The sequence below is a fragment of the Eublepharis macularius genome, chromosome 1 (genome assembly GCF_028583425.1).
Source record: "Eublepharis macularius isolate TG4126 chromosome 1, MPM_Emac_v1.0, whole genome shotgun sequence".
Lineage (NCBI taxonomy): Eukaryota > Metazoa > Chordata > Lepidosauria > Squamata > Eublepharidae > Eublepharis > Eublepharis macularius.
In genome coordinates this window covers 57,741,215-57,755,126 of record NC_072790.1, presented here as the reverse complement: position 1 = coordinate 57,755,126, position 13,912 = coordinate 57,741,215, and the positions used below count along the sequence as shown (strand labels likewise).

Sequence of the window (13,912 nt, the reverse complement as noted above, 5' to 3'; positions counted from 1 at the left end):
GGATGCACAGTTCAATGGGAGCACGTGTGTGTTGTAAGCATAACCCTCCAAGACCACTCTCTAGTTAAATGATCTCAGATGAAAAGAGTGAGCAATGTCCCCAAGACCCAGGAGAGCAGCTGCCAATCAGAGCAGGCAATACTGGCCTAGATAGTTCAACAGTCTAAAGGTGACTTCATTTGTTCCGATGAGAAGACACTGTGGTTGTGGACTAGTCAGACCAGAGGGTCCAAATAAATCTTGGAAATATACTACAGAAAACCTAAGCATAAAATATTCATTGCCACTCATCGACTCTGACCAGACCAGTAATCCAGAGATGTGGATGGAGCTATAGTTAAAATGAACAAGACATGACAGAGAAAGCAAGCATTGCTCAGTTTAACAAACCATAATGCCTTTCTGTACTGCCTGACATAATCATCTCATAATACAACTTGAGCAGGAGCAACATCTAGGCAGCCACAGTCTAGCTACCACTACATCCCAGGAATTAGTACTACTCACCCTGCCTACTATTCTCCATTTCTTCCTTTAAGATGTTCCTTATATTCTTCCTAAACTATGCTTCCCACCCTTTTGATCCATCTTAGCCATCCAGTTACCTGGGCAGGAAGTCAGCTCCGATAATATTTTACTGCACCTAATACACTTCCTGCACTAAGCAATATACTGAAGGCTCAGTATCTGCCTTTCTAGGACCCTGCACAGACAACCAAGGGGCAAAACAGGAGAGCATCCCGTAACTGCAATGCTTCTACTTCAGCAAGGGTTTCAGGGCAGTGGGAATTTCCAATACGTTCAGTATGCTACTTGTAACATGTAAACAGTTTGTTGCTGACAGCAGAAATGTCCGGGACTTTATTCCTATACTTTCTGGGCATGCAAGTACCATTAACAAGCCAAGATGTAAGAAAAGTATGCACGGTGCTCAGTATGAGATGGAAAGCGCATTTAAATTCATCTTTGTGAATATTCAATTGTCATCTCTGCCACTTCAGCTGCTAAAGCTGGCATCGGAAAGAATTTTTGTTGCTGTCTGCCATGCCCATTTGGTGAAATTCATGTAATGAGTCTCGCCAACCTGCAATTTCAAGCTTTTAACAGCATTAACCTAGATTTTAACAACACGGGTATAAAAGCTCACCTTATATTTAAAACACTGGAGTCCCCATGGCAACACTCTATCAGACAATTAGGCTGTTTTAGATTACTCCTCCTGAATGCTAAGCTATTGGTTGTCTAATATAAGAGTAGCTTTCAGCAGCACTCACAAAACAGATGCCCTTTCCCTACAAAATATGAACTGACTGCATTATTACACTAACATTTAAAAATCACACGCAGACACTAGTCAGATATTATTCTACAATGTTTAGAGGATATTTGGGCAATCAAGCAATGTAACATGCAAGTCACTAATTCTGCCAAGAAAAGATGGGTCTTCTACGGTTGGTGGATACCTGGAAAATTTACAATAATGTATTGAAGCCTAAAAATGTTTTAGTCCAGAAAAATTAGCCCTGATCCGTAAGTCCAGAAATCAACATTTTCCGTTTCCCAAACTAAGGGTGCGTAACAATTCACCATTACACTGCCCTCGCACATTTGTTTTCTGCATCTGTGACAGCATTTTTCTACTTCTTGGGGTCTGTTGTGCATAGCACATCAAAGGCATTGGAAATTGCCTTCCCACTGGTCAGCAATTCCTGCTGAAGCAGAACCACCCACCTCAGATAACCAAACGGATTCAACAGATCCGTTAAGTCCTAAAGGGAATAACATAAGAGTACCTGAAAGATCTCCTCCTGTACAAAACCTGCCTGTTCATTCAGATCACCTTTAGCGGTCCTTCTCTAAGTACCCCTTAAAGTGAGACAGATCTCGACAGACTTTGGATAGGGCCTGTACTGGCCACCATTTATGGAATGCTCCTCCTCAAAGAACATTTGATATGTCTCGCCTTTTTTATGGCAAATAAACAATGATCTGCATGATTATCCTTAACAAGGCTCTTCTCTGCCACTGTCGATTTGGGATGACAGCGGGGGGTTGTTTTTAATTTTGTTCATACTGCCTTTTTAAAATCCCCCATTACGGTGGACCTGTATGATATAAAAACTAAGTAAGCAACCGATAGCACACAGCAAATGGACAGAGATCGCTTTAAGCATCCTCTGCGTATTACAGATTTAGGTCATGAGAAGGCCCACCCACCTTTTCTACTCCTCCCAAAGGAAACTTACACAGCATGACCGATGTTGTTATTGAGCTGATTGTTCTCATCCTCAAATTCTGAACTGCAGGGCTCACATCTCTTCCAGCCATCTTCTGTTTTAATCCACCTCCACCCTGGAGACCGCCAGTCCTGGCCCAAAAAAGGCATGATTTTCTGAAAGGCAACAAATAACCAATAAATGGCTATAAAATACCATGACTTTGATTTCACTGTTAAGAAGGGCGCTCTTCAGATCACTGCTATGAGAACCTGTGCAGCAAGAGACTGAGGGAGGGAATAACAGGCCCAACCATGAAAGAGGAAAGTTAGCCAGGATGGAGAAAGCGTCCTTCTCTGGGCTCATTAGCTCTCCGAACAGTTTAACTGCAAGAAAGAAGAGACCATGAAAACAACACAAGAATGTCGTTTGCACTTATTAGTGGCATTGGCTCGGAAATAATATGACATAGTCCAGATGACTGGTGCATACTCAAAATCATTTTTTTCTGGACTAGCTACCTGTTAGCACATCATATTTAGCTATTTAGAAAATACGTATGCTGCCTGTCCACAGCCTTGCTCCAGGGAGACACCCTCCACATCACACTCATAATCGGAATGATTAAGGATTTGAAATGAAAAAATATTTTTCATTAGCAGCTTACAGGTGAAGCAGGAATTCTAGTTACATTCAAGTGCAGAACACAAGAAGGGATCCCTCTGAAGAAAGTCGATCCTAAGGCTACTACCTTCAATAGGTGGCAAACCATTACATTCGTCACCACGACATTCTCCCTCCATCTCACTGGCTTTTAAATATAGAAAGTCCCCCATTCCCTAACCCTGGCTCCCAGGCAAGAGATCTGCCACGTCTGAAATAGGCAAACACACCAGTCCAACTTCCGTGATGGCTCCTGGGAGAATTTGTTATACTTAGTAACACAACAGTAATGGCATCCTTGACACTCTTTAAGTAATGCCATGTAGATGGGTTTGCTTGACTACACCATATTTTTCTCTTGTATATCAAACAAACAAACAAGGACATAAAGCCTATTTTATAGACCTACCACAACAAACACAGCGGGATTCAAGCCCAAGGTAAATAAGATACAGCTCAGGGCCTCAGATTATGAGAGGCCTCTAAATACAAAAAAATACTAGATTACCATTTGGGGTAATGCTATGTCTTTGACATAACACAGAGTCTTTGCAGGTCTTAATATCGCCCTGCTAGAGAAGGGGGCTTCAACAAGTGCAGAGAAAGAAACCAGATTAATAGTGCAGTGGGAAAAGTAGTTTTATTCCAATATACCACCCCTACGTGTGTCACTGGTGCTTCTGGGAGGGGAGGGGTGCCTGTAAAAATATTAATGAAACATACACCATTAAAAATTAAAAGAAAATTGATTCTGAGCATGTAGGTTTATACACAAGTTGGACAGGTATGTATATAACTGACCTTACGGTGCTGTCAGGTGCTATCCACAGCAGCAGTTTCTCTGAGAGTGAAGTGCACACTACTCTGACTCAGTCCTTTATCACAAATGAGAAACAGCAATTCATTTAACCCATGAAGTACCAAAGTTTTCAGCTGGAGAATCAGGTCAGCCTCTTCTTTCAATAACACTTCGGCCCTGTTGCTTTTAGGTTTCAAAGAAGCCCTGAACAAGAAGTCTGTTGAGCTGTGGCTGTGTTCTAAAAAGTGTTGAACAAGAGGAGCACCTGTATTTTTGAGAAGTATGTGGTTTTTATGCTTTATAATCTATTCTTGAGATGAATGTTTAATTGGCTGGTCAGGCTACAAGCCAGTCTCTCGAAGTCCATTTTTCTTCTTGTTCAGCAATAATTCTTCCCCATTATAAACAGCAGCCTTGGAATATGCGGATTGCAGAAACGGATATATATTTTTAAACCGTAGTCAATTATGCATTGATCGTCTTGGAACATATTCAATGATATTCCGATGTGTGACAAAAAACTATACGTTCATTTAAAAGACCATTGAATTTAAAAGATCCGTTGGTACAAAATAACACATACCAACCTGTAAATTTGGGGGGGGGGGGGTTTGCTGTGATATCTACCCCACCATCAGGATATTTTCCTTGTGGTAACTGCTCATTCTGCAAATTCACTAGAAGCATGAAAAGTTTCACTAATCCATTGGACAAGAAATTATTATACACTCTGAACAATTTCACCACATGCAATTGCCACAGGGTAGTTTATACACTGTATATTATTAAGTGTCCATATAAGAAACTGCATTTTGGCTAAACACTAAGGAAACTGAAAATAAGAACGGCAGAGCATAAAAGCAACATCCATTTCAAAAATACAAGTGCCCCCTCAATGAGTGCTTTTTAGATTCACAGCTCAACAGACTTCTTGTTCTGGGCTGTTTTTAAATCTGAAAGTCACATAGACAAAGTGTTATTGAAAGAAGAAGCTGAGCTGATTCTCCAGCTGAAAATCTTGGCACCTCAGGGGTTAAGTGAGAGTCTTGAATTGCTTTCTCTCATTTGAGATAAAAGACTGAGTCAGACCAGTGCACTTTGCTCTCAGAGGAACTGCTGTTGTGGACAGCAGCTGATACAGATCGGTTGTATACATAATTGTCCAAATCGTATATATACTTTTTGAGTGTTGTATATAATATCGTCTTAAGGTCTACATGTTTATCTTAGTATAGTACTGCACCTGTAATATAATTGTACATTCTATAGATCTGTGATTCTGGCAGTATTTTTACACTTTGTACATGCTCAATATCTACTGTGTTATGGTCCCTTTGTCCCACAAGAAGGCTGTGGGGGAGGGGGTCAAGAGCAAAACACTCTCAATACTGAGGGGGGCGGGTGAATCCTCACCTCTCAGGGCAACGGGAGCTATCACCAGTCCCTGTTAACTAACCCTCAGCTGAGAGACCTGCTGAGGAACAAGTCTGCAGCCCTCCTAAGTGTTGAAGTAGAAGTCAGCCCTGCAAGGTAAGATGCCTGCAGGCTGAGTCCCACAAAAACAATTACTTGGTAGCTGCAGCCAAAGAAGCCAAGGCACTGGATTTGGATTAAAGCCTCAAAACTCAAATAACACCACAGAAGTATGATTAATAAGGTTAATTAAGAAGAGTGCAAGCAATTACAAGCATAGAAACTGTGAGAGACAGGAAAGAAAATAACAGTGCTACAGAAATACTCTACAATACTACACAGACTATGCTACCCTGTCAGGCTAGAAGCACAAAAGTCCAACTAGAACTGCAATCCAGAGACAACAGTCCTGGGCTGACACCTAACCTGGCAGTCCACTCCACAGCACAGACTGGCATGCAGCAGCAGATATGCCACCAGTAATGCTTGAAATCCCAACCTAGAATGAGGACCCTAGCTTTATGCCAGGCTGCCAGCAGCATGGCCTGATTCTGCTTGACCAATCAATGGGTGTTGCTAAGCTGGAGCATATTCACAATGAGAGCAACTTTCTCTCTCTCACCCAGGGTTCCTTGCATTAATGATATGAAATGAGAATGTGAAACTTCAAGGTCTCTGGCCTTGAAGCTCTAATCCCGTGAGCTCAGCTGCACCTGCGTGTCTCACTTCCATCTCATATTTTCTTTGAAAATTGCACTCATATAACTATGCTTTTCCAGAGACAAACCTCCTGCAGCCTAACCAGGCCTAAAATCCTTAACCAAAGATCTGAAAAGCCAATAAACAGACTAGGATAGGCCAGTTTCTTGACATAATATCTTTTCATGTTTTTTTTAAATTTTGTTTTTAATAGTATATATTCTATTGATATTTTACTGACCTCCCCGCCGAAGAAGTGTCAGCAAAATATGTTGAGTATATTGAAATAAAACCTACTTTCCCCATTGCACCATTGTTTTTGTTACTTGCTTAATATGGCCCTGACCATAAAACATCAAGCAGTCACAGTGGCGGGGGGGAGGGGTCACAAATGCTATTAAGGAAAAAGAATTTTCCCCACATATGATACAAGACAAGATCATAGATGCAGATGGTAACTTCATTAATACTTCAATGTGTTGGAATAAAAAGAACACATTGCAAGAAATATGAATCATTTGTGTACATTTCACTGAATCACTAAGCATATTGCAAGAATAATGAATACAAATGTGAATAGCCATTGATTTTCTCCAATACATTCCTTGATAAGTACAAATACTACACAGTATTTGCGAGTGACACATGCAAGCCTGTTCTGTGTCATTCGTAGATTTCCATATTTGGAAATAATTGTTTTATTTATTTATTTTTATTTATTTTTTTGGATTTCGATTCCGCCCTCCCCACAAAGGGCTTTATTTGGTCTTGTTTGAGCACACAAGATCTACTTCCCTTTCCCACCAGGCACCAAACAAAGTTGCAAAGGCAATTCTGCCTGGTTCTACTCCCTGCACAGTAATACACATCTCATCTCTCTGAAGAAGGGACCTCTGCCTCTCAAAAGCTTACACACTGAATGTCTTGTTGGTCTCAAATCTACTGGACTCAAATCTTGTCGTATCATCACACTTTTGATGGATAACTATTCAGTTTCAAGACCGCTGTCATTGTCCCATTCAGGGCTTGTATCTTTGCAGTTTATCCAGTACATCTAGTTGCCTTTGCAAAGGAATGACTCATGTCTCCAAAGACTACTAGTCTAATATGATGAGGAGAGTAGTGGTCCAACCTTTGTTGCACTTTTTATCATATGAAATGCATTGAAACAACACTTCTATAATTTTTTAAAACTAACTTGTGATCCATCCTCATCCAACTTAGGATATATTCTCCCCAAAGGAGAATGCTTCACGGGAAATACTCTTAAAACTTGTGCTTTGGTCAGTGCTCCACACACCACCCCCAACTATGGCAGTATCGTCCCTTTTCTCCCTTATTAAGAAAGTCATCATCATCTGTCCCTAAAAGCTTGGAAGTTGGGAATGTCTTTGTGTGAGCTGTACCAGATCTGGACTGAGCTGCAGTTCCTCCACTGCTAGAGAAGTGAGCCTCTTGCACAGGCCAAAGGACTCTTGGCTCTTAGCCCAGGATCATAGCATGTGGCATTCAGTGGATTCAGGACCAGCCCAGGAGTTAGAGCTGTACTGTATAAGCTTGTTTTCTAAGTTACATTTTTTTGTAAACCATTTTGAGTCCCCAGTGGAGAATAAAGCAGACTATAAATACTTGACATTCTGGTATTCAGCACCATTAAGGTTCTATAGAACCATAGAGCGTTTCTTAGGGAAGAGATACAGACCCTTGTCTCCAAGGGCATTCCAACCTACAGTGGAACTGGGAAACTTTGGAACTGGCAAACTGCCCAGTTCAGAACCTAGAGCAGAGATACTGTGGCCCAAGATAAACTAACCATCAATACCCTTACTGACACAACTGGGGGAAGAAAAAGCTGTTTTAGTATTAAGGGATGCATGCATGCTCTTTCCTAGAACAGGGAGACTGTGACACTACAAAACAAGGGGAGGCTATCTATAAACTCAAGGTCCCTCCAGACACTTGTGCTTTAACAAAAACCCTGCCTTAAAGAAGACTTTGCCTAGGCAAACATTAAAGTGGGGAGGGAACAGAAAACAGAATCTCTACCCTGCCTCCCCCCACCCGAACTTCTTATCAAGTAGTGAACAGTCCAAGACAGCCTGGGGCCAACGGTAGCCTGCCTCCGCTCCCGGTTCCTCCTTCCTTACCTGGAGACTTCTAGCTCTTGGACCCGACCCCCCCCCCCCTTTATTTTGCAAAGTCTCACCAGTGATTGTTCTCAGTCCAGGAGCCGCAGCGGTGGCGTTTCCAATTTTGTTATTGACGGAAGCAACAAGGAGCTCATCTTTCCCCGCCCCTTTGCTTTCCGCTGATTGGTTGGCCTCCGCCGCGCTTGTTGCCACCCGATATCGCGTCTTGCGATTGGCTACTCCGGGCATTGTGACGTTCCAGGGCTCCCGCCTCACGTGACGAGCTGAAACCACAGCACGTGTCAATGTTTTGGTCAGAAGGAAAGAGGGGCGGGGCCTGGGCCGAGCGCGGGCGTGGCTTGAGAGTTTAGCGTGGTAACGGAGGCGGGGGCTGCGTCTGAAGCAGAGCCGCGGGTCGGAGCGGTGCAACTCGTGGAGGAGCAAGTGGGGCTCGATTGTAAAATACAAGTTTCTGTTTCCAATCCTCTGCAGCAGTAGTAGGCCAGTCTGGTTTCATCAGAGAGGCCGCTGAGTGCAGTTGGATTTGCAAATACTGTACTTGATTTATTGTCAGTTTTGCATTTTAAAAAATTGATTTTGTACTTCTCGTTTAAGTGGATTTTGTGAAAGGCGGGTTATAAAAGCCTCGGAGGAAGGGTAAGAATGGACAAAAATAAATACTAAAGGAGCCTAGCTTGAGAGCGAGCACCTCCCGTTGGTCTGTCTTGTCTTGTTGAATGCAAGACATGCAAAAAAAGGGGGAAGAGGTAAAAGCCAGAACAGGCTAGAAAGGGGGATGTACTAAAACGAATGACAGGATTGCCCATTGGAAATAATGGGAGAGGCTTGAATGCCCATAGGAAATAATGGGAAACTGGAATGCCCATTGACTTGCATGGGCTGCATTGAAACACATTAGAGCAAAAAAAGAGGTGCAAAGAAAACGTGGAATGGATTTTGAAGGAAAGTGTCTGGGCTCAGATAACCTGTTCTGGGACTGGATTGACAGGCCCCATGCTGGAATGACGGCCCCTGGGTATGCCAGAAAGGCTCTGGAACTGGAATGACAGGCCCCTGACTGGAATAACGGCCCCTGGGTGTGCCAGAAGGGCTCTGGGACTGGAATGACGGCCCCTGGGTGTGCCAGAAGGGCTCGGGGACTGGAATGACAGGCCCCTGACTGGAATGACGGGCCCTGGGTGTGCCAGAAGGGCTCTGGGACTGGAATGACGGCCCCTGGGTGTGCCAGAAGGGCTCGGGGACTGGAATGACAGGCCCCTGACTGGAATGACGGCCCCTGGGTGTGCCAGAAGGGCTCTGGGACTGGAATGACAGGCCCCTGACTGGAATAACGGCCCCTGGGTGTGCCAGAAGGGCTCTGGGACTGGAATGACGGCCCGTGGGTGTGCCAGAAGGGCTCGGGGACTGGAATGACAGGCCCCTGACTGGAATGACGGGCCCTGGGTGTGCCAGAAGGGCTCTGGGACTGGAATGACAGGCCCCATGCTGGAATGACGACCCCTGGGTGTGCCAGAAGGGCTCTGGGACTGGAACGACAGGCTCTGTGCTGGAATGACGGCCCCTGGGTGTGCCAGAAGGGCTCTGGGACTGGAATGACAGGCCCCTGACTGGAATGACGACCCCTGGGTGGGCCAGAAGGGCTCTGGGACTGGAATGACAGGCCCCTGACTGGAATGACGACCCCTGGGTGTGCCAGAAGGGCTCTGGGACTGGAATGACGGCCCCTGGGTGTGCCAGAAGGGCTCGGGGACTGGAATGACAGGCCCCTGACTGGAATGACGGGCCCTGGGTGTGCCAGAAGGGCTCTGGGACTGGAATGACAGGCCCCATGCTGGAATGACGACCCCTGGGTGTGCCAGAAGGGCTCTGGGACTGGAACGACAGGCTCTGTGCTGGAATGACGGCCCCTGGGTGTGCCAGAAGGGCTCTGGGACTGGAATGACAGGCCCCTGACTGGAATGACGACCCCTGGGTGGGCCGGAAGGGCTCTGGGACTGGAATGACAGGCCCCTGACTGGAATGACGACCCCTGGGTGTGACAGATGGGCTCTGGGACTGGAATGACAGGCCCCTGACTGGAATGACGACCCCTGGGTGTGACAGATGGGCTCTGGGACTGGAATGACAGGCTCTATGCTGGAATGACGGACCCTGGGTGTGACAGAAGGGCTCTGGGACTGGAATGACAGGCCCCATGCTGGAATGACGGCCTCTGGGGGTGCCGGAAGGGCTCTGGGACTGGAATGACAGGCCCCATGCTGGAATGACGACCCCTGGGTGTGACAGATGGGCTCTGGGACTGGAATGACAGGCTCTATGCTGGAATGACGGGCCCTGGGTGTGACAGAAGGGCTCGGGGACTGGAATGACAGGCCGCATGCTGGAATGACGGCCTCTGGGTGTGACAGAAGGGCTTGGGGACTGGAATGACAGGCCCCATGCTGGAATGACGGGCCCTGGGTGTGACAGAAGGGCTTGGGGACTGGAATGACAGGCCCCATCCTGGAATGACGGCCTCTGGGGGTGCCAGAAGGGCTCTGGGACTGGAATGACAGGCCCCTGAGTGGAATGATGGTCCCTGGGTGTGACAGAAGGGCTTGGGGACTGGATTGACAGGCCCCATGGTGGAATGACAGCCTCTGGGTGTGCCAGAAGGGCTCTCTGACTGGAATGACAGGCCCTGGGTGTGCCAGAAGGGCTCGGGGACTGGAATGACAGGCCCCTGACTGGAATAAAGGCCCCTGGGTGTGCCAGAAGGGCGCTGGGACTGGAATGACAGGCCCCTGACTGGAATGACGGCGCCTGGGTGTGCCAGAAGGGCTCTGGGACTGGAATGACAGGCCCCTGACTGGAATGACGGGCCCTCGGTGTGCCAGAAGGGCTCTGGGACTGGAATGACAGGCCCCAGACTGGAATGACGACACCTGGGTGTGCCAGAAGGGCTTGGGGACTGGATTGACAGGCCCCATGCTGGAATGACGGCCCCTGGGTGTGCCAGAAGGGCTCTGGGACTGGAATGACAGGCCCCTGACTGGAATGAAGGGCCCTGGGTGTGAGAGAAGGGCTCGGGGACTGGAATGACAGGCCCATGACAGGAATGACGGCCCCTGGGTGTGCCAGAAGGGCTCTGGGACTGGAATGACAGGCCCCATGCTGGAATGACGGGCCCTCGGTGTGCCAGAAGGGCTCGGGGACTGGAATGACAGGCCCCTGACTGGAATGACGACCCCTGGGTGTGCCAGAAGGGCTCGGGGACTGGATTGACAGGCCCCATGCTGGAATGACGGCCCCTGGGTGTGCCAGAAGGGCTCGGGGACTGGAATGACAGGCCCCTGCCTGGAATGACGGCCCCTGGGTGTGCCAGAAGGGCTCGGGGACTGGAATGACAGGCTCCTGCCTGGAATGACCGGCCCTGGGTGTGCCAGAAGGGCTCTGGGACTGGAATGACAGGCCCCATGCTGGAATGACGACCCCTGGGTGTGCCAGAAGGGCTCTGGGACTGGAATGACAGGCTCTGTGCTGGAATGACGGCCCCTGGGTGTGACAGAAGGGCTCAGGGACTGGAATGACAGGCCCCTGCCTGGAATGACGGCCCCTGGGTGTGCCAGAAGGGCTCGGGGACTGTAATGACAGGCCCCTGACTGGAATGACGGCCCCTGGGTGGGCCAGAAGGGCTCTGGGACTGGAATGACAGGCCCCTGACTGGAATGACGACCCCTGGGTGTGACAGATGGGCTCTGAGACTGGAATGACAGGCTCTATGCTGGAATGACGGACCCTGGGTGTGACAGAAGGGCTCTGGGACTGGAATGACAGGCCCCATGCTGGAATGAGGGCCTCTTGGGGTCCCGGAAGGGCTCTGGGACTGGAATGACAGGCCCCTGACTGGAATGACGACCCCTGGGTGTGCCAGAAAGGCTCTGGGACTGGAATGACAGACCCCTGACTGGAATAAAGGCCCCTGGGTGTGCCAGAAGGGCTCGGGGACTGGAATGACAGGCCCCTGACTGGAATGACAGCCCCTGGGTGTGCCAGAAGGGCTCGGGGACTGGAATGACAGGCCCCTGACTGGAATGACAGGCCCTGGGTGTGCCAGAAGGGCTCGGGGACTGGAATGACAGGCCCCTGACTGGAATAAAGGCCCCTGGGTGCGCCAGAAGGGCGCTGAGACTGGAATGACAGGCCCCTGGCTGGAATGACGGCCCCTGGGTGTGCTAGAAGGGCTCGGGGACTGGAATGACAGGCCCCTGACTGGAATGACGGCCCCTGGGTGTGCCAGAAGGACTCGGGGACTGGATTGACAGGCCCCTGCCTGGAATGACGGCCCCTGGGTGTGCCAGAAGGGCTCGGGGACTGGAATGACAGGCCCCTGACTGGAATGACGGCCCCTGGGTGTGCCAGAAGGGCTCGGGGACTGGAATGACAGGCCCTTGACTGGAATGACGACACCTGGGTGTGCCGGAAGGGCTTGGGGACTGGATTGACAGGCCCCATGCTGGAATGACGGCCCCTGGGTGTGCCAGAAGGGCTCTGGGACTGGAATGACAGGCCCCTGACTGGAATGAAGGGCCCTGGGTGTGCCTGAAGGGCTCTGGGACTGGAATGACAGGCCCCTGACTGGAATGGAGGGCCCTGGGTGTGAGAGAAGGGCTCTGGGACTGGAATGACAGGCCCATGACAGGAATGACGGCCCCTGGGTGTGCTAGAAGGGCTCTGGGACTGGAATGACTGGCCCCTGACTGGAATGATGGGCCCTCGGTGTGCCAGAAGGGCTCGAGGACTGGAATGACAGGCCCCTGACTGGAATGACGGCGCCTGGGTGTGCCAGAAGGGCTCGGGGACTGGATTGACAGGCCCCATGCTGGAATGACGGCCCCTGGGTGTGCCAGAAGGGCTCGGGGACTGGAATGACAGGCCCCTGCCTGGAATGACGGCCCCTGGGTGTGCCAGAAGGGCTCGGGGACTGGAATGACAGGCCCCTGCCTGGAATGACGGGCCCTGGGTGTGCCAGAATGGCTCTGGGACTGGAATGACAGGCCCCTGCCTGGAATGACGGCCCCTGGGTGTGCCAGAAGGGCTCGGGGACTGGAATGACAGGCCCCTGACTGGAATGACGGCCCCTGGGTGGGCCAGAAGGGCTCGGGGACTGGATTGACAGGCCCCTGGCTGGAATGACGGCCCCTGGGTGTGCCAGAAGAGCTCTGGTACTGGAATGACAGGTCCCTGACTGGAATGACGGCCCCTGGGTGTGCCAGAAGGACTCGGGAACTGGATTGACAGGCCCCTGCCTGGAATGACGGGCCCTGGGTGTGCCAGAAGGGCTCGGGGACTGGAATGACAGGCCCCTGACTGGAATGACGGCCCCTGGGTGTGCCAGAAGGGCTCGGGGACTGGAATGACAGGCCCCTGACTGGAATGACAACACCTGGGTGTGCCAGAAGGGCTTGGGGACTGGATTGACAGGCCCCATGCTGGAATGACGCCCCCTGGGTGTGCCAGAAGGGTTCTGGGACTGGAATGACAGGCCCCTGACTGGAATGACGACACCTGGGTGTGCCAGAAGGGCTTGGGGACTGGATTGACAGGCCCCATGCTGGAATGACGGCCCCTGGGTGTGCCAGAAGGGCTCTGGGACTGGAATGACAGGCCCCTGACTGGAATGAAGGGCCCTGGGTGTGCCTGAAGGGCTCTGGGACTGGAATGACAGGCCCCTGACTGGAATGAAGGGCCCTGGGTGTGAGAGAAGGGCTCAGGGACTGGAATGACAGGCCCATGACAGGAATGACGGCCCCTGGGTGTGCCAGAAGGGCTCTGGGACTGGAATGACAGGCCCCTGACTGGAATGATGGGCCCTCGGTGTGCCAGAAGGGCTGGAGGACTGGAATGACAGGCCCCTGACTGGAATGACGGCGCCTGGGTGTGCCAGAAGGGCTCGGGGACTGGATTGACAGGCCCCATGCTGGAATGACGGC

At 49.8% G+C, this 13,912-nt stretch overlaps 1 protein-coding gene across 3 annotated transcripts in view; it reads right to left on the bottom strand.

Moving 5' to 3' along the window:
* FBXO25 (F-box protein 25) overlaps window positions 1-8,080 on the bottom strand; it is a 37,195-nt gene extending 29,115 nt beyond the window's left edge. For 2 of the 3 annotated variants that reach the window (XM_054980178.1, XM_054980195.1), the window contains exons 1-2: window positions 7,997-8,080; window positions 2,247-2,392 (exon numbers count right to left, since the gene is read on the bottom strand). In XM_054980178.1, coding sequence (XP_054836153.1) covers window positions 2,247-2,386 — 140 coding nt within the window. In that variant the 5' untranslated portion in view covers window positions 2,387-2,392; window positions 7,997-8,080. Of the gene's footprint in view, window positions 1-2,246; window positions 2,393-3,680; window positions 3,724-7,996 lie in introns of those variants that run through there. The other variant, XM_054980187.1, reaches the window with a different exon arrangement.
* Between the last annotated feature and the right edge of the window lie 5,832 nt (window positions 8,081-13,912).